The following is a 20,615-nucleotide window of genomic DNA, read 5'->3' on the forward strand; positions in this document are numbered from 1 at the left end:
CCAGCTGTGTACACAGTTCCATGCCCTCTTTCACCCTGTTCCACATGAAATGCAAGCTGTGCTTTATGTGCTCTGCTTTCTCCAAAGCTGCAAAGGTCTTTTAGACACAGGGAAGTACACCCTAGAAATATGGGGTAGTTCATATGGAAGGCTCAAGCAGTGGGGAATGAAAGTTGGTGGATAAATGCCCTAGCGCCCAGCCCTAAGTTGGGGCAGTTTTGAGATCCATGCTACATCCATTCTGCTAAAGCCCCCACTGGAATTCAGATGCAGTTGCCTGCAGCAGTAAGTAACCAGCTTGTTCCTGATCTATCTCACCTTCCTTATTTTCCCAGTTCTGTGTTCTGGGATCACCTCTCAAACAGCCTCTACCCACATTCTCGTCTCAATCTGCTCCCACAAAATCCCAGCTAAGAACATACCAATTAGATTTATTTTATTTGAACTATTTTATTTTATTGAACAATTAGATTTATTTCAGTGTATCATTTCTAGGAAAAGAATTATACTGGAAGTCCATGTGCAAATGACTTTACATGTGGATCTAATGAAATTTTTTTCAGCAAAGGTTGGGTCAAAGAATATGCTGATTTTAAAGACCAAGTTACCTCCAAGTCTTTCCACCTCATTTTCTTTCATCTTCTTTTTCCTTCATCTGGTTTTTTTATTCTTGGTTTCTTTTCCTAACATGGAATTAATCAGTCCATTCTGCTTTGCAGTGATCCTCACTGGGTATAGGAGACAGTCCACATCCAAATCAATGGGATAGATGGCTTTAAAGCTTTCTGATCCCCACTCTTGAGAATTACAACCACAGTTACTGTGGGGTATGTGTGGAGTCCCTCAGCTGAGCAGAGGCAGAAGAAGTGAGAACCACTGGCTAGAAGGTTGTAGAAGGCATAGAAATGCTACTCACATTGCTCTTCTCTTTGTTTCTATGATTAAACTCTCATAGAGACCCAGTGACCTCAGGGCTCATCTCCAAGGAAATCCTTCTATTTATGTACGCTTGGCAGATCTGCAAATTACCTTCTAAATTGATTGCTGAATGTGCTGAAGACACAGCTTGACCAGGTCTTGAAGCCCAGTATCTTTTTTAAAGCCTGATCAATACAGAAGGCTGCTTTCTTTATATAATGACATGGAGGTCAAGTCCAAATTACATTTGCACACCACGAGAGCTTTCAGAGTAATGCAGATGCCAGGGGCTTCTGGGGAGCGGTCACCATTCTGCCTTGCAGATTTATAGTCCCATATCTACTGACCTAGGAAAGAAGGAAAAGGTACAGTCTTGCATTCTGGGGAGCACCCCAGACTGCTCACCCGTGGCCCGCAGCACCTTCATGCTGACAAACTTCTGGCTTCATTCTTTTCATCCCAAACACAATTTATCAGTATTTATACTCATCAAGCATGAAATAGTTCTTTGCATTCTGAGTTATTTTACAGTATGTATTAAAAGTGTAGCTTATTTTGAATAGATTTGATTTTATATACATTTAAATCATATAACTGAAGATTTCTGAAAAGAATTTGCAATGTTTGTACAATAACATTAACATAGACATTAACATCAAAAATTGCACATAAAGGGAAAAGTAAGCAAAGATGTTAAGGGACAATCACAGTTGCTGTGACTAAACTTTAGAAATCAATTTCAGCTTCCCAAAACCAAGGTAAAAAGATAGTAATACGATAATGTAATTCTCATTTGGTAAGAGGAAACATGCTAAGCATTCACAAAGAGGAAGTGTTTATTTCCCCTTGAATTCAATTTTAAAGAAAAATGTCATGGAACTTATACATTCAGCTTAGGGTAGACTAGTGGTAACCTTTCTAATATAAATTCATTACAGGCATGTCATGTTTATTTCTTACTGTAAGTCCTTAATAAGCCAAAGGTGTAAGATTTGAGTGTCACTCAGTGAAATTGGTTTCAGTATAGTTCAGGAATCTAGGTTCCTGGCATTATAAAACACAGTCCTAGGCTCTGTATTTGGTACATGAACTATGTGGAGGCCAGTGTGTCTCTTAGAATGTATTCCTTGACTGTCAGTTGTCTGAGCCAGGCTTTCTGAAAGCCATATAGGAGTTTGGATAAAATCAGTGAAAAGGTGAAATTTTTGCCTCTAAGATGCTGTCCTTGGGTAAAGACCCATACACCTTTCACATCCTTGATAAATCAAAATTTCTTTAATACTTTTTGTGATTCCTATTCTTTTATTACATCAGAATAGTTATGAATTCAAATGAACTGCTATGCATTCAGCTATATGTCCCTACTGATTCTTGGGGAAAAAAGTGTATATGTGTGTGTATATATATTTATATTTACATTTAACACTTGTTAACTAGCTTTCTTTTCTCTGGTCTTTTGCTTCAAACTCTATTGTTACTTTAGGTTTATAGTGACGTGGTAAACATGAGTAATCTGAGGTAGCCTACTTGCCTTGATTTCTTTTAAGATTTCAGTTATTTTTTAGAGCAATTTTTTGTTCACAATAAGATTGAGGAGCATATACTGAGATTTCCATATCCCCCCTTCCCCACACATGCATAGTCTGTCCCATGATCAGATCTCCCACCAGAGCAGTCCATGTACTACAATTGATCAGCCTATACAGACACATAATCACACAATTTCTAGTTGACATTTTAGTTCACTCTTAGTGTTGTCCATTCTATGGGCTTGGCAAAGCCTCCTTGATTTTTGATGATTGACCCATCCTCATGATAGGTGGCATGGAACCTGAAAGGTAGATTTGGTGGGGGTTTTTTAACTATTATTTTTAAGGAGTATGTCAAATGGAACTTAAAAAAAACAAACAAACAAAGACCAAACCTATCTTATTTCAGATGGTAAAGTAAAATGATCAGATCTGACCTATTTTTGTTAATTCTGTTCATAATGAAACCTCTATAGAGCAGCAGATAAAAGAAGATACCTGATAAAAGTGCACATTTCCTGACCCTTAAAAGGGCTTCTCTACTTTTCTCTTAAGAAAAAAAACTAGTTATACACAAGTCTAAGGCATATGGTCAGAATGCAAATGAGACCTATAGGATGATATCCCCTCGCACCCCCCTACACACGGCACTTCTGACTTCCATCCTGGTGCTGGGGTTGGGTTTGCTCATGGGAAGTAGAACCACAGAAGCGTCTCATGGGACACACAGCCTTATTGATGGATGCGCTTGCCTCAGAGTTGTGTCTCAAGTGATGTGTCTGGGAGCAGATGTGCATAATATAATGAAAAATCCCATTATACATTGTGGTTTAGGTTGAGTGTGTTAGAAATCATTTCTTATCCACAGCATTATGGTCCATCTCAGTTTTGTTCAGATGTTTCATAAGTCTTAAATTGAAATTAGTTGATGTGGAGTTTAATAGCTGTTTAAGCACGTTTATAAAGGATTGTCTTAAGATGCTGTCTTAGCTCTGGCTGTCATAACAGAATACCATAGACAAGGCAGCTTAAACAAAACATATTTATTTCTCACACTTTTGGAGGCTGAAAGTTCCAGCTCAAGGTTTTAGCAGGGTTAGATATCTGGTGAGGGCGCTTTCTTTCTGGCTTGCCTGTCTTCCTGGTGGCCATCTTCTCACCGCTCTCATCACATGGCCTTTCTTCTGAACACGTGGGAGAAAGATCTCTCACCTCTTCTTATAAGGCCACCAGTCATTTCACTATAGGATTATCATCTCATCCTTATGATATCATTTAACCTTAATTACCTCCTGAAGGCCCTTAGGTATTTAGGGCTTTGACATATGAATTCTGGGGGAAACACAATTCAATTCATAGCAGATCCTAAAACAAACAAAAATTGATATAATTTCTGTTGACAAAGAAAAAAAACAGGAAGTAAGCTTGAGGGATCTTGTCAGTGATTGATAAACGTGGAACTCAAAAGTGAGAAGCCTGATTACTCATATTTATATGTGGGTTCTTTTGTAGGTTAAACAGGATTTGGAGGCCCTTTCTAACCTGAAATTCTTTTTTTAAATGTAATAACTCAATGAGGGGTAATCAATTCCAAATGCCCATGGTGTTTCTCTTTCCTTTTTTTTAACATTTTATTTATTAATAAGAGAGAGACACACACACACACAGAGAGAGAGATGGAGACATAGAGGGAGAAGCAGGCTCCCCGCAAGGAGTCCGATGTGGGACTCAGTCTTGGTACCAGGATTACACCCTGAGCCAAAGGCAGATGCTCAACCACTAAGCCACGCAGGCATCCTTGTTTCTCTTTCCTTACCCATTCTTTGTACCCAGGGTACCACAGGGAAGGGAAGTGGAAGGATCTGGCTGGCCTGGGTTTAAATCTTAGGTTTTCTAGTTATCAGCTGAGTAGTCTTCAATTAATTATGGTACCTCTTTGAGATCACTTATTTGTTTATAAAACAATTAACAATACTTGCCTTGATGCGTATATTGGTGAGAATACAGGCTTTATGTGTGTATGTGTATAATATATGTATATATATATTTTAAAGAAAACCCAGTAGCTTAGATATGAGAAAAATGGTAAGAATTTGTCCCTTTCACACATACAATCCAAGTAGACTGGGCCTGGTAGGAGTCCTCTGACACCAGCCTCAACAGAAACAGATGTAGGGTCCCAGGTGACTGCTCCAGTTTTCATGACCTCCTTCCAGTAGGAATGGAGAAAGGGTGAGGGGACCTCATTCACATGAACTTTTAGGGGCATCACCTGAGTTCTGCTCATATCCCTTCCACCAGAGCTTAGATCTGCGGTTATATCAAACAGGGAGGTTGGTTGAGAAGCAATGTCTCTAGCTAAGTATTGTTTTACTAGCCATTTCTGCCTCAAATTGTTATTATTAACATTAGAAATCATTCATTCATTTACCCAACGTTAAATTGTGGAATATTGGAACAAAGGGCGTAGCAAAGATGCCCAGCACATGGTAAATACTGAGAAGATGGTAGGTATCTCCTTAGTTTCCCCATCCACCTTAATACTCAAAACGTGGTCCAAGGCCCATTAACATCTGCACTGCCTGGAAGTTTGTTAAAAATGTAGAATCTCAGCCCCAAGCCAGACCTACTCAATCAGAACCTACATTTTAATGGTTTGAGAAGCTTCAGGCCAGCATGTTGTCTCTTATGGTATCTGCTGGCTATGTTAGTTTGAGCGCTTATAGTATTGTTGTGAGAATTAAATAAGAGAGTATGTATAAATTACTTTGAAATCTGTGAAGTGTTTTGTGACATTATTTAAGTGTATGTGTATAACAGAATAATGTGAATCTGAAAGTACTGAAATGACAAGATTGGAGACTCCTTGGGTTTTTAGATTTTCCAATCTTGATAATATGACTTGATTTTGTAATACCATATGAAAAAGGCATATTTATTTCTGGAAAAATGTGCTTGAATTGCTGTGTACTATTCTAAGCTCAGACTTATTATTATTTAGGAAGATGCTAGGCTTACAATTCTCAATGGAGGGTTTTCAGTGTATTTTTTTTTTAATTACCAGTGTTCTTTTTTAATGTCTATTTCAGCTTTTTATGTTTTGAATTATGTTACTATTTAATTTGCATGTTGGAATATGCAGATTTTAATCTCAAATAAATGTGGAAATGATTCTGAAAAAGATACCTAGAAATACGGAAAATGGGGATCCCTGGGTGGCGCAGCGGTTTGGAGCCTGCCTTTGGCCCGGGGCGCGATCCTGGAGACCCGGGATCGAATCCCACGTCAGGCTCCCGGTGCATGGAGCCTGCTTCTCCCTCTGCCTGTGTCTCTGCCTCTCTCTCTCTCTCTCTCTCTGTGACTATCATTAATAAAAAAAATCTTTAAAAAAAAAAAAAAAAAGAAATACGGAAAATGGAAAAATTGATTTTAAGAAAAGATAGCTCCATGGTATCAATTCAGATAAAAGAAATTATAACTAATAAAAGAAATTAAAACTAATAAATTATAAACAGCTAATTCAGATTTATACACAAATGTTGAACTACAAAAATTAGGAAAATCATCTTCTCATGAACTTAAGTTTTCTAATCCGTAATTGAGAAAGATGACCTTTATATTTGTTCTGTGTCTCATAGTGTTGGGGAGGTGCATCACTTGAGACCGCAGAAAAATGTGGTACACATATAGAAGATGATATTCATATCTACCATTGTCAAAGTGAGAGATATATGTGACATGCAGTGCATTTGAAAAAACTTATTAAATTGTTTGGCAAATAAGTTTGCAGGCTGAGCTAGGGCCCTGGTAGCTCCATCGAATTCATGATATCTAGGCCTTTTGTTCTTGTTTCAAGTGGGCAGGGTCCACTGGGAAACAAAGACTCATCCAGTATTTCTGCAGGTCAGTCAAGTTTCGGCACATAATAGAAACAGAGGTCTAGGTGGTGTACGTCTATGATGCACAGAGGGAAAATCATGCATGTTAGGGAAAAAACAGAGAAGCCAAGAAACAGAGGAAGGAAAGCTCTAAATAATGGATTTTTCTAGGTCACTGGGAGTCAGACCTTTGTTCTCCTTCCTGTGACTAGGAGTGACTGCAGAGGGAGAGATTCCCACCACATCTGGAGGCAAGCACACACCTGCCCCATTGGCTTGAGACTAGTATATTCAGAAAAATGCTGGGGGGGGGGTTGTCATAGACCTTGCGTTTAGTTCTGTGTTCCTTTTCTTTCTTTCTTTTTTTTTAAAAGATTTTATTTATTTATTCATGAGAGATAAACACACACACAGAGAGAGAGAGAGAGGCACAGACACAGGCAGAGGGAGAAGCAGGCTCCATGCAGGGAGCCCAACGTGGGACTGGATCCCGGGTCTCCAGGATCATGCCCTGGGCCGAAGGCGGCGCTAAACCACTGAGCCAGGCGGGCTGCCCTCTGTGTTCCTTTTCATTGGCATTTCACTAAATGAATGCTAAACTGTCAATTTGGGTAGGTGCTGGGGGCGTAAACATTTGCATATGACATACCTTTCCCTCCAGGACTTGCAACTAATTGTTGAAATAATAAACAGCTTTATTAGCAAAAGGGCAAAAACTAACATTCCTACTATACTTTAAAATAGATTTTGGTATATTATGCCCACATTTAAAAATTATGTGATTTATTTATTAAAAATAAATCTATGTTTATATCTGTATTATATAGACAAAAGACCAAAAGTGGGCTGTACATGAAATGTTAACAGTGATGAAAATACACAATATTTTTCATTATTTTCTGTGTCTTCCTCAATGGACATGTGTTCATATAACTATGTGACAACAACATAATAAACTTTGAAGCCTCCAAAGTATTTTTATACATGCTTTCTCATTTGATCCTCACAAGTGCTCTGTCAGGGAGGTCAGTAATACACATCAAGGTTACAGGTGAGAGAAATGGAGGAGACAGATAAGCAAACGACTGAGGCACCCAGGATGTTACATTGCAGTGAGGTTACATGACAAGTACGGCGCTGAAGAGGTAGCCAGGGGCAAAGCCAGGAAAAAGAAAGGCAAATCAGTAGTGCTTTAATGAAAGGAGGATAGTTTAGGGCCAAGAATGGCTTTTTGCTTCAGTCCGGCTCCCTGTACCGAGGCCGGTTCAGTTTTTATTAGATCGAGAGGCAGGGGGCATAGTAGTCACATTTGGGTTGGAGACCAAAGAGCCTGAGTTTGATTTCTGGCTCTGGGACTACGCAGCTATTAACCTGGACAGTTATTTCCAGACTCAGGGCCTCACTTGACCTAAGTATAAAATGAACCGAACACTACTAGCTATTCTAAGGATAAAGTGAGTTCATATATGAGAGCCTTTAAAAGTGTAAGGGAGTTTGGACCTGAACAACTTTTTAATTGGTTCAGTAAATAACAGATTATGGAGAAAAAGCCTTTAAAAAAAAAGTGTGGATATAGGGATAACTGAACAAATACTAACATTGTTATCATCATCATCCTCATCAATGCAAGGCTGATGAGGCTGATGATAGGATGACAGGGTATCTGTACCTCTCAGGGAGACAAGTACCTTATCTTACTGCAGACAGCAGCAACTTTTAATCTCATAGGATCTGGGACAAGGTAAGGAAGGAGGTTAGGTCCATACAAATATATCTAACAATCTTTTAATGATAATATTATCATTTTGAGATGCATAAACATGGACTAAGCTAAGGATAGATTATATTTCTTAATAAGAAACATCCAGATGTGGACCAAATGTATGTAGATGTATGCTGCAAGATGCTGATAACTGTAGGTCAGAGATGCAAAAGAATTATAAAGTTAATGCGAAAATATGAGAAAGTTTGTGCTGGTGTCATTGGATTGTTCAGCAGCCTGATTAAATTTATGCCAGTCTCTCCCTGCTTACTATAAATGTTTGGAATCTGTGTGTACACTTAGCTGTTCTATTTGATTTTATAGTGTTGTAAGGTTAGTGATTGCTGTCAAATTAAGAATGATTGTTTTGTCTTTAGAAGACCTTGGCCTTGAGTTGGGGGATGGAGTGGGCTGTGAAGGTTAATTCCCTCGGGCCTGGAATTAGTCTAGGCCATTCTACTGAAATCAGTATACCTGCCTGTTACTTAACCACTAGTCATCAAAGCATGAAAGGATTGATTGATAAGGTTGCTTTGCAGCCTTAGGTTGGAGGAGTTTCAAAGTAGTTTGCACCAACTGTCAGCATTGTTTATTGATAATAGTGAGATTGATGATTTGCATCTGGTCTAAGTGAGACCCTTTAAGGCTCTGCTGCAGAGACTGGTTAAATAGTGGGAAGGTGTCTGTGTAACCAACTAAATACAAAAAAACACCAGCGGGGACTCCATCACAGAAATACTACCAATTGAGTTTAGAAGATTACCCAGAGAGAATGTATAATGGAATACTAAATGCTTTAATATCCTAATTCTAGCTAAGTCCTTCAGTTCCCATTACAGGTATATTATTGAAATCCCAAAATATTGGGGGCAAGAATCTGTCATAAACATCTCTTATCCTGCTTCATTTCCAAAACCTGTAAACTGTGTTTGTCATTTTTTTCAGACCCCCTGGTTGTGGAATACAAGGCATTGCTGGTACAACTACCCCTATCAGGTAAGAAAATATTACCTTCTGGGTCTTTACACATCCAGAATATCTTCCCTAGGTCAGATTCATAGTTTTAGGCCCCTGCCTACACTACCCTGCTGTTTGATGCAGACTTAGCCTGGTTAAGGGAAGTAGCTTGTGTTCTCAGAGAAGTTCAGAATCAAAGCTCACTTGCTTTAGCAAATGGAATAAGCTGGTGGGTGCATTTGCTGGAGAGTAAGATGCAGTCAATTCGATAGTTGGGCAATTCCTGCTTCTAACAGCTGATCTATGTATAATCACTGCAGAGGACCTGAAGACCTGACACCAGAAAGGGTCTGTCTGGACAGCAAGCAGGCAAAGGTCAAGTATAGGGCTGCGGGGAGCATGAGGAGTTCAGGCCACTTTCTGGCTTCAGAGCAGTCTCTAAGTATGTAAATCAAGCACCATTTCCCTGAGCATAGAAATCGTATCATTACACTAGACTTAAAACCATCATCAAAAATGAGATTAAAATGATATCTCAGAAAGGGAACATTTCAGATCCCTGCACCCATCATACCTTTGCCTCTGTCCATGAATTCAATATTAGCATGTGTTTTGTTCCTCAGATCGGCTTCTACTTGAATGTCATAGCTGGGTCTTTTCTAGTAATTTCTTAACTGAAAATTTTATAGAATTTCTAGTTTAATTGAAATATGTTATATAAGAGAATCAAATGCAACTAGGCATTTTGGTGATAAAATTAAGAAGACATACGTTACAATAGGCACCTTGGATTTTTGACTGCAGTTCTTTGGGTTGTCTTTTTAGAGGAATTTCATCTTTCTGATGTGCATAAAATTAATGAGGAGCAAGCATGCTCTGTATCTGCTCTGATACATTCAGTGTTGCAGCAAGGGCTAGGGACACACTGAAATGGAATTCCAGTTTGCATTTCCATCTCTTTCATGTAGTTTATTCGGATTAGAAAAGAATGTAAACAAGCAATATGGCTGAGAAAACTGAGCATTCCAGGGCTTTCTGATAGAGACTGAAACAACATTGAAACCAGTCACTTGCTGTGTACAGTTGTAATTCTTTTGTTTTCCTACCTTAAATATTTGGGATTATACCTCTCTTTGTGTCTTGTAATGACATACTGAGTGGAAAAATCCAAATATATCTAGAATTCTATTTATAAAAAAACATCAAAGCCTTCTAGAAACTGTAACTCGTACATTGATGTAGCAGGTGCATTTATGAGGTAAACTCTGTCATATGAGCAACGTTAAGACAAATGTCACGTGAAATGTTAATACCCACTCTTCTTTATAACTATAGCATAGTCTGAAATAACTTTCACATTTATGGCTGGAGCTAAGGAATTGCTTTTTTCTGAGATAATTAGTTGCTGGGGCAGTGGCTCAAAATTTCGTTGCAGACCATGACACAGGTAAAAAGATAGATTTAACATGAAAATTGGAGTCTGGTGGATAGTTAACGTTTAAAAATAAGAACCATTGGGGTGCCTGCCTTAGTTGGTAGAGCATGTGACTCTTGATTTCAGAGTTGTAAATTTGAGTCCCACGTTGGGTATAGAGATTATTTAAAAATAAAATAAATCTTAAAAAAATAATAAAATAAAAACTAAAAATAAGAAACATCATTAGTATGGAAGGAAAGATACTGTGTGTGGGGATTCAGATCAAGATTATCTTCTGCTAATAACGCATCATCACTCATAAATGAATAATTTGGCATACAGCCCCAAAATCTAGGACTAATTAATTCACAATCTCTTATGGGAAGAGTGGTCATCTTAGATAAACTCCATATTCTAATAAAAAAAATCAGCTCTGTCTTTTCGTAGGTATAGGGAAAAATTAAACAGCATGTAACTATTACACATGCAATTAAAGTACATTGTCAGTAGCTATGTTTCCATAAATATGTAGATTGCAGTTCAGTGTCAATCTCAAGCCTTAAAAGTACTTTTAAAGACAGATCATGCTCATGAAGCATATTTATTATGTAGTTAGCATGTATGTTAAATAATTGAACAGTCTTTTAGATAAAAGTAGTGGTCTGTTGCAATTTTATTAAAGGCACACTGCTGCTTGTATAAGACTATATATGTAAATACATAATTTATTATATGATGATCTTTATATACATGTGTATATTTTAAGTTTAATCAATGGAAAGTGGTCTTTAGTTGGGCTTGTATAGTTTGTCATAAAGAGCCTGAGTTGGGAATGAGAAGCCCTAGTGTGTTGGTCACAGAGCCTCACAAGCTATGATTGACCTTTCAGTCCACACTAACTGACAGCAATTTCCTGTCAAATATACCATCTAGAAAATGATGGTACTAATTTTATAGGATTTTTATGAGAGTCAAAGAAATTAACAAGTGGGTAAGCTTTGTCAACTGCAAAGCACGGCATGAATATGATAGTGTTGTAATGTGATGCTCTCTTATGAACCCTGTGGTTTCTTGATGTACTCTCACTTGTCTTCATAGCCCTCCATGGCTTTTCCCAGGTGGTGTTGCAAAGAATCTCATTAAAACTGAAATTTAACCTTGGCTCCAAGGGTCCTGAAGCCAGTGCCCTATATTTTAGACTTCATTGCTGCCATATGTCTGACCTGAATACCCATCCCTTATTATTGCTAATGCTTGCAAATTTTAAAAGGACAATTCAATGGAAAATATATTATCTCCAGAGTGTGCTGAGCTTGATAAACACACTGATGCTCATTGTCACTCAGAGCTTGGGATTGCTGGTGGGTCTGTATCGTGTCCCCTCATGTATTTTGTTGCCAAAGATCAGTGGGAGGGACAACTGTTTTTCTTTGGTGCCAATGCATAAATTAGTCGGTAGAATCAGTAAAGTGTGTGCCAGCTTTCTCCTGAAAGTCATTTGTTATGCTACTATTGGTTCACAAAGCATTAAAATTTCAATCGTAGTTACTGGATATGCTATTACACATTGTGGGTAGCAGGAGATGATGCTTTTCAAAGGACTTTCATTCATTCTGGCAAAGTAAGACATTTCATTATAGCACCGTAAACAAAATAAATATTCCTGACTTCTACTGCCTCTCTGAGCCTCTCCCCATTCCTGGACCTCTGAGGCAGATAGAACAGGTTTTACCTCCATTCTACAATAAGTAAACTAAGGCCCAAATTTTATACCTACTAAACTATGGAGCTGAGACTTGATCTCAAATTTCCTGGCTGAGGGCCTAGCCTGGTATTTCTTGGCAGCTTCCTTATCCCTGTGTCTCTTAATAAATATTTTTAAATTGTCTTTTTTGATATTTGCAATGTACAGCACATTTCCTAATAACAAGAAAGCTCCGATTAATGCAGAACTTGAAACTTTGCCTCTGTGACCCTCTGGCACCCCAGTTCTATCACCTACCTCCCTTGCTCCTGTACTGTGGAATCTCATAGCACTTTCCAGGATTATTCCTTTTGTGTATGTATTTTGTTTTGTTTTGTTTCAGGTTGCCCAAGGAATCTTACAGATACTTATGTCAAGGAACCATAAATCCTATTGTTAAATAGTGAATTTGGTACCAAATGTTCATACTCACTGACACTTTTTTGGTTGGTGATGAAACAAAACTTAATGCCATCAAGCTGTGGATTAAAGGCATACTTCAAAGCCCTTCTTCTCCACAGAGAGAATGGGGCTGGAATTTGAAGAAGCACAAGACCATGTCACTTTTCAGCTCTGAGCTTAAGATATTTGGGACACAAATTGGTTTCTTATTAACTATTAATCTTTCCTTTTTTGCTTTGATCCTCAGCCACTCACAACTGACCTTCACTACTATTATATCCTGGAGCTGTCGTTTTATTGGTCATTAATGTTTTCCCAGTTCACTGATATCAAAAGAAAGGTAAGAGTGGTTATGTTGTAAAGTGCTTGCAGATATGTGTCCTTAATGGCCCTTGGAAGATGGGTGTAGAGTCTCAGAGGCACTCACTTCCATCTGCTCTCTGGCCGTACTACTTTCTGCATTTCTACAGGAAGTTCCTTATTTTGTTTGTGGTGCTTTGTATGTTGTTCATAGTCTCTCTTTCCTCCTTCCTCCAAACTAGTGTTCTTTTCTCCAAGAAAAAAAAAAAATATCAATGAATCTTTAACAGCAGTTAATTTCTTCAGTCTGGTTCACAAGGCCCTCTGTTCTTCAAATTAAATAATGAAGAAAAATTGTGTTTGTTGCCCCTGGGAGAGAGTAAATTCTCAGTGTTCTAGCCCCACAAATGAATTTTTTCTTAATTAGAGTTAATGATCCGCCTATCTAAATAGTTATTCTTGCCTATTTGCCACCTAAGAGTTATATTTCTAAAACCCTCAAGACAAAGCCAAACTACTTGGAGTAATATTCAGGGTTGTCAGCATGATTTGAAGCCAGTTCTCCAGTCTCATCACCCCTCCTTGTGTCCTACACACACACACACACACACACACACACACACACACACACACACATCCTAGCTATGAATATCTTTTCATCATTGTTCAGACATAATTTTTTTCATGGACCTTTGTTTTTTTTATAAGGCCTTGCCTTGGCTAGAACACATCTTATGTCTCTCCTCCCAAACCCGACCTAGTAATCTCTTCTTTGAAGGCTAATTCAATTCCCCCAAAAGTTTTGGCCACTCCTTTAGTTTACAAGTGCCCACTGTTTACATATTGTATTTTTTAACTGTAGTTGTCACCCTTGGGAAAGAGTAAACTCTCAATGGTCCAGCCCCATGAATGAATTTTTCCTTAATTAGAGTTATCTACTATCAAAATACATCATGAAAATACAACATCCCCAAATGAACTGGATCTGGTGGCCTGCCTCTGTCCCTCCCCTAGCCTTAAAGGGCTAAAGAGCAAAATATGTTTGTCTTTATATCATGACTCCCAATGTACCTGCTTGTGATGAGGATCAGAAAGTTTGGGATGAGTGAATAAATGGACTCATCAGAATGTCTTCTGACTTACTGATGAAGATCTTCCAAACTCCTCTGCAAACAGAACTGTGAGTTGCCAAGGAGCACAATCCTGTAACACTATAACATCCTTGGTTAGATCAGTAACCTGCTAAATTGCAAAGTGGTATCCAAGCAGCTGAGGAAGAACATGTCAGAGTCCCTGGCCCTGGTACCTGCGTGCCTTTTCCCCAGGTACATGCATTCCACTCGCCTACAGCAGTGGCTTTCTTGGCTGGCAAAAAGCTGTCTCTCCTACCTTATGTGGCTGCACAGCCTTAATGATATATGTATGTTGTTTGATTCTCAGATGGGGAAGGTCCCTGTGTGAGGCTAGAGCTTGGCCTATCAGATAGCTCGTTGACAACTATAATTAGTGGTTCCTTAATCATTGTGTCACAGTGGATCCCTTTATGGAAAGGTTTAAAGATTCTTCAGTGATGGTATGCCAATCAGATTGGATCTTATCTGCCTTATATGAAGAGTCTTCTTCACTCACATGCTTAGTACTTGTAGACTGGTTATTTCCTCTGTGCTCGGCTTCTTGTGCATTTTACTTATTTTTTTAAACCTTTAATTGTAAAAATACAAAACAAAATTTTACCGTCTTTAACCATTTTGAGCGTGCATTTCAGCAGTATTACACACGTTCACATTATTGTGCAACCGGTTTCCAGAAGTCTTTCCATCTTGCATAACTGAAACTGTGCCCGTTAAACAGTAACTCCTGTGGTCCCCTTCCCCGGCCCCTGGCCACCACCACTCTTCTCTCTGTCTCAGTGATTCTGACTACTTTAGGTACCTCATATAAGTGGAATAATACCACGTTTGTCATTTCGTGGCTGGCTTATTTCACTTAGCAAAATGTCCTCAGGATTGTCTGAGCTGTAGCATGTATCAGAATGCCCTTACTTTATAAAGCTGAATAGTGTGCATTTTCTTTTCTTTTGAGGAGCACTTTTTCCAGGTAGCTACCAAAAAAAAAAAATGTATAAAAAAGGGAGGTTTGAATAGTTTCCCATTTTGTAGCTGGGAAAATTGATATATAGTGAGTTTAAGTATATTTCTCAAGGTTGTGCTAGGTGGGAATGAATCCGAGCCCAAGTTTATCCAGCAAGGTTCTGTGATTCACTCTGAGATTAGACGTGTAAACAATTCTTGCATTATCTTTCCTTGCCATGCTCCCGACATTAGAGGCAGTAAGCCTTTTGCAGCCCTTTGCCATTTATTGGTTTCTCTTTTGCTTAGTGAGAATTAGGTGTGCCATCTAGAGTCAAATAGGTTAATAAAAGCAAGACTATAACTGTACTTGGCTCCCAGGAGCCTAGTCCTCGCATGACATTGCTATCCTAAAAGTCACCAAACCCCCTTCCATTTGCTTGAACTTTCTCAATGTGCATTTATTTTATTTTTTTAAGATGTTATTTATTTGAGAGAGAGTTAGACAACACAAGCAGAGGGAGAGGGAGAAGCAGACTCTCCGCTGACCAGGGAGCATAAGGTGAGGCTCCACCCCAGGACCTCAGTATCATGACCTGAGCTGAAGGCAGACACTCAACCAACTGAGCCACCCAGGTCCCCTTCAATATGCATTTAATGTATGTTTTCACTGAGCAAAGAGAATGCCTAGAGTCTTCATTGTTTTAAGTCAAATGATCATTACCTAATAGTTACCTTGAGTGGATGATATTCAGGGGTTGAAGTGTATCATTTTGTAAGATCTTAATATATCTTGCATCAGTGTGGAAACCACTGATGTATAAAAAAAGGGTAATTTTACAGTGAAGTCCGTGGAGTTGATCTCAGGCCTGCACATATTGTCAATGTTTAGTAATGAAGCATCATTTTTTTTCCTTAATCAACACCAGTAGCTTACTTTAGACATCTGGCACCTTGTCCTTCTTCAGGTGGTCAGAGTACCTCTGTCCATTCCTGGTGCCATTGGTTTATTCTTCTGTCTTGCACAGAATGGGAATTTAGCCACCGCCAGACCTGTGTATAACTCAGCATGCATTTTAATATGAAGAGCCTTCTTCTCTGTTGCCATCTCTCATTAGTGAATCGTAGCATTTGCTTTTCTCCTTTGCACCATGCAAACTGTCCCTGCGGGTCCCTGGTTGTTCTCTGTACTGCTCCAGGGCTTGCACAATCTGCTGTTCCATCCATCAGCGAGGATCAATCGAATGTCCTGGCAACCAGATACATTCCCTATCTTGCATTATCCCTACCAACTATTAACTAAACCCTATAACAACAGCCTACTTCCTCGTTACGAACTAGAGCCGTATGAAGACACCATTGACCAGTAGCGAAGATTTTTCTTAGGATTGTTAATAGAACATTATAAAGAATGTTCTTTTAGTTTCCCTATTAAATGACAATGAACTTGAATGGCCATTTCAAATAGGAACCAGGATTTATAAACATTGAATCCAAATGCATGCTTCAAACTGTTAATGATCAATAGCTGAAGTGAGGTTTAGAAATCATTTTTTTGTGACCCATTGAGTTTATAAGTCTTTCTAAAATGGCTTTTCTATCCATAAACTCTTTTCCTCCAGAAGTGTCCTAGGATTGCCAACTTTTTTTCTTAGTTGCTCTGTTTCTAAATAGAACCTGGTATTTAAAAATGCCTTTCTCTTGATCCTTCCTGGGGTTGGTACTTATTTAGTCAGTGATGGGATATATTATTATTAACCTTCCCAGAGTGAAGGGACAAGCCCAGATAAAGTCATTTGGTATCTTGGACTTACAATTTAAATATTCTGTTATGTGCTACCAAGATATTTTGAGGATTTTACCTTACTTACCTTTTTCTTCTTTCTTCCCTCCATTTGTTTCTCCTTCCCTCTCTACCTATTTTCCTTCCTTCTCTGTAAGAACAAAATTGTTAAGGGATCTTATTAGAACATCAGGTATATTCTCAGTATTCAACATTATTTGAAACATCATTTATATCCCAAGGCTTAATTTTTATTGAAATTCTGTTCTTTAGCACCTGTTCACAATGAGCATTTCTCCTGCACATCTAAATTTTCCAAGGGAAACTAATAAATGTGTTGGAGCCCAGAACAGCTTGCTCATGTCTAAGCCCTATGTCCCTTTTAACTAAGCTGCTGTTTGGCTTGATAGCCTGGGCCCTTGGCCAATAAACCCCGCTCGTGTTCAGAGTCCTTTGTAGGAAATCATCCATGGCCAGGTTCCAGGGCCCAGCTGGTGAAAGCAGCTTGTTGCTCTTTTGGTCTTTAACCTGAGAAAAACTACATCCTGTAAAAGATTCCTAACAGAGAGAGGTATGATGATTACGTTTAGCAAGAAACTTGTTGACTGGCTTGTGTTTACTCTCTGGTAACTTCTTCAGAGAATACCTGGCACCTGTGCTGTGAATAGGGTCTTGCAATGCTCCAGATCTTCCCTGCTTCAATTAGTTTTAAGGTGAAAGAATAGCATGCAGTAATCTCCTTTATAAGGAAGCAGGCTGGCATGGAATTAAATGAAATAATATCCATGAATACTGTCTGGTATGATGCTTGACGAATAGAGCTTAAAACATTACCTAGCATATAATGACCAAACTTTGGTTGAACCAACACATGGCACTAAATCCAGCCAACAAATAAAACCCCCAAAGCCATTGGTCACAAATTATTGTAATTTTGGTTAATTAAAAGGTAAAGGCATGGGCTCTGGAGTCCATATGCCTGCTTAACACTAATGGTAAGAAATGGGTAGGAAATATCAGAAAGGGAGACAGAACATGAAGACTCCTAACTCTGGGAAATGAACTAGGGGTGGTGGAAGGGGAGGAGGGTGGGGTTTGGGGGTGAATGGGTGATGGGCACTGAGGGGGGCACTTGACGGGATGAGCCCTGGGTGTTATTCTGTATGTTGGCAAATTGAACACCAATAAAAAATAAATTTATTATTTAAAAAAAAACACTAATGGTAATGCGGTATGACCTTGAACAAGCTACTTTCCTTCTCTGTGCCTTGATTTCCTGATCCAAAGAATGGAGTTCATAGAACTAACTCCTGGGGGTATTGTGAGCATAAATAAATAATACATGCTCTTTGATCAGTGCCTGGCACATAATAAATGCCCAATAGATGTTAGTTATTACTGCGGTAATTAACATGGTTCACCAAATATTGCCATCTCTCTACCTCCAGGCACTTGTACTGCTCAGCCAAGCCCCCTTTTATGGTTGGATGGGCCCTGGTGATGGGTACGCTGTGAGCAGAACTGACTTGAGTCACTCTGAGGTATTTAATCACTGATGAGACCTTCTAGTGTCTCTTTTCCCCTGTAGTATGATTGGTAACTTTTGAGTTGGAAGCTGCTCCATCAGCTGGGTCCCTGAGTGACTATGGTGAGCAGAGTACCAACCCCCACCCCCACCCCCAGGTCATATGCAGTGAATAGGAAACACATTTTTGTTTTAAACCACTGAAATTTTAGGGACTCTTGGGTGGCTCAGGGGTTGAGTATCTGCCTTGGGCTCAGGGTGTAATGCTGGGGTCCTGGGATCGAGTTCTGCCTTGGGCTCCCTGCTGGGAGCCTGCTTCTCCCTCTGCCTATGTCTCTGCCTCTCTCTGTGTCTGTCATGAATAAATAAAATCTTAAAAGAAAATAAATAAATTAACCACTGAAATTTGAAGTGCTTTGTTCTTGACACATAATCTAGTATATCCTGCCTAGCATAGCTGTTATTAATAATATTGGCTAATTATCATTTTCTTGAGCAATATCTGGAAATAATTTTTCTAGATCAGCTCTTCTCAAAGTGTAATCTGTGGCCCATAGAGGTCTGCAAGGTGAAAACTATTTTCATAATAATATTAAGATGACATTTGCCTTCCTGACTGTGTTGAAACTGTATTCATAGTCCAGAAGTAATAGTGGGCAAAGTTGCAGGCGGTGGCCCCAAACGGTACTAGTAGTTACTGTATTCTTCATCGCCACATGCTTGCAGAAAGAAAAACTGTGGACAGCCCAGGTGGCTCAGCAGTTTAGCGCTGCCTTCAGCCCAGGGTGTGACCCTGGAGACCCGGGATGGAGTCCCATGTTGGGCTCCTTGCCTGGAGCCTGTTTCTCCCTCTGCCTGTGTCTCTGCCTCTCTCTCTCTGTCTCTCTCTCTCTCTCTCTCTCTGTCTGATGAATAAATAAATAAAATCTTTTTTAAAAAATGTCAGTTTCAGTTATGAATGCTCCTGATGAAGCACTGAAAACTGTTAATTTTATTAAATCTCTATTCTTGAGTAAACACTTAAAAGCATCTTGTGTGATAAAATGGGAGGTAGGCATAAAGAACTTTTGCTGCCTTTCCGTGTTATGTGTAGTGTCTCAAAAAAAATCATATGCACGTGGTGCTTTGTGTTAAGAGCTGAACAAGCTGCCACTCTTCTCACCATTTTTTTAAATTTTGGAAAATTTAGTTACTTTTCATGAAATTATGTTAACATGTAACAGACTTTAGTTAATAAGTGTTTTTCAAATTTCTCAGTTTTAATGTCTAATGTGGTGAATACTAGTAGAGATAACCCATATCAACAAACACTTTTTGATGTCCTCGGCGATTTTTAAAAATATAAAAGTGTTCTGAGCTTTTTTCTCCCGTAAGTCTCATTTTTACTGGGAAGAATGACTGACAAGCTGTGGTTACTCCACCTTATGTGTTTTTCAGTTTTGTTTTGTTTTTTAAATACATAAACTGATTTTGTTGAGTTGTTTCAGGAAAAAAATTGACGTTATTTGTTGTCAATGATAAAATTCAAGCTTCTGAGCAAAATTAGATTTTTGGAAGTCTTGTATCCACCAGTGAGAGTTTGATAGCATCTCAATCCATAAAGACTTATATAATGAGATTGGTAGGGATATTAATAAAAGTGACTTTTAAAAATATTGACTCAGGGATCCCTGGGTGGCTCAGTGGTTTAGTGCCTGCCTTTGGCCCAGGGCGTGATCCCGGAGTCCAGGATCAAGTCCGGCATGGGGCTCTCTGCATGGAGCCTGCTTCTCCCTCTGCCTGTGTCTCTGCCTCTCTCTGTATGTGTCTTTCATGAATAAGTAAATAAAACCTTAAAAAAAAAAAAGATTTTTAAAAAATAAAAAATAAAAATAAAAATACTGACTCAGTGAACCAGTATTTTCCAAATGACTAATGTATGATGCTACGAAGTCATATATATGAGTAAAAGATCTATTCAAAGGTCAAGACAGACCAAAGGATTTTAATGTAAAAAAATATCAAAAGGATATTTATATGGTTTTAGATTCTACATTGTACCTAACCTTTAACAGTATCCCACTTGTCAAATTTTGGTACAATATCAAAGAAGAATATTCTTAACTACCTGAGAAGACTATTAAGATACTTCTCTCTTTCCCCACAGTTTGATACTAGATTTTCTTTATATACTTCAGCCAAAGTAACTTAGGGCAACAGATTGAATGTATAGGCAGTTAATGAGAATCCAACTCTCCTGTCTTAAGCCAGACATCAAAGAGATTTGCAGTAATGTAAAACATGCCACTCTCCTCACCATTTTTTTAAATTTTGGAAAATGTAGTTATTTTT

The 20,615-nt window shown here is 38.7% G+C and overlaps 1 protein-coding gene across 2 annotated transcripts in view; it reads left to right on the forward strand.

Annotated features, from left to right (window-relative positions):
* CERS6 (ceramide synthase 6) overlaps positions 1-20,615 on the forward strand; it is a 301,865-nt gene that overhangs the window by 214,498 nt on the left and 66,752 nt on the right. For both annotated transcript variants that reach the window (XM_025460063.3, XM_025460064.3), the window contains exons 5-6: positions 9,033-9,083; positions 12,855-12,947. In XM_025460063.3, the coding sequence (XP_025315848.1) occupies positions 9,033-9,083; positions 12,855-12,947 (144 nt within the window). The remainder of the gene's footprint in view (positions 1-9,032; positions 9,084-12,854; positions 12,948-20,615) is intronic.

Source organism: Canis lupus, chromosome 36, assembly GCF_003254725.2.
Source record: "Canis lupus dingo isolate Sandy chromosome 36, ASM325472v2, whole genome shotgun sequence".
Taxonomy (NCBI): domain Eukaryota; kingdom Metazoa; phylum Chordata; class Mammalia; order Carnivora; family Canidae; genus Canis; species Canis lupus.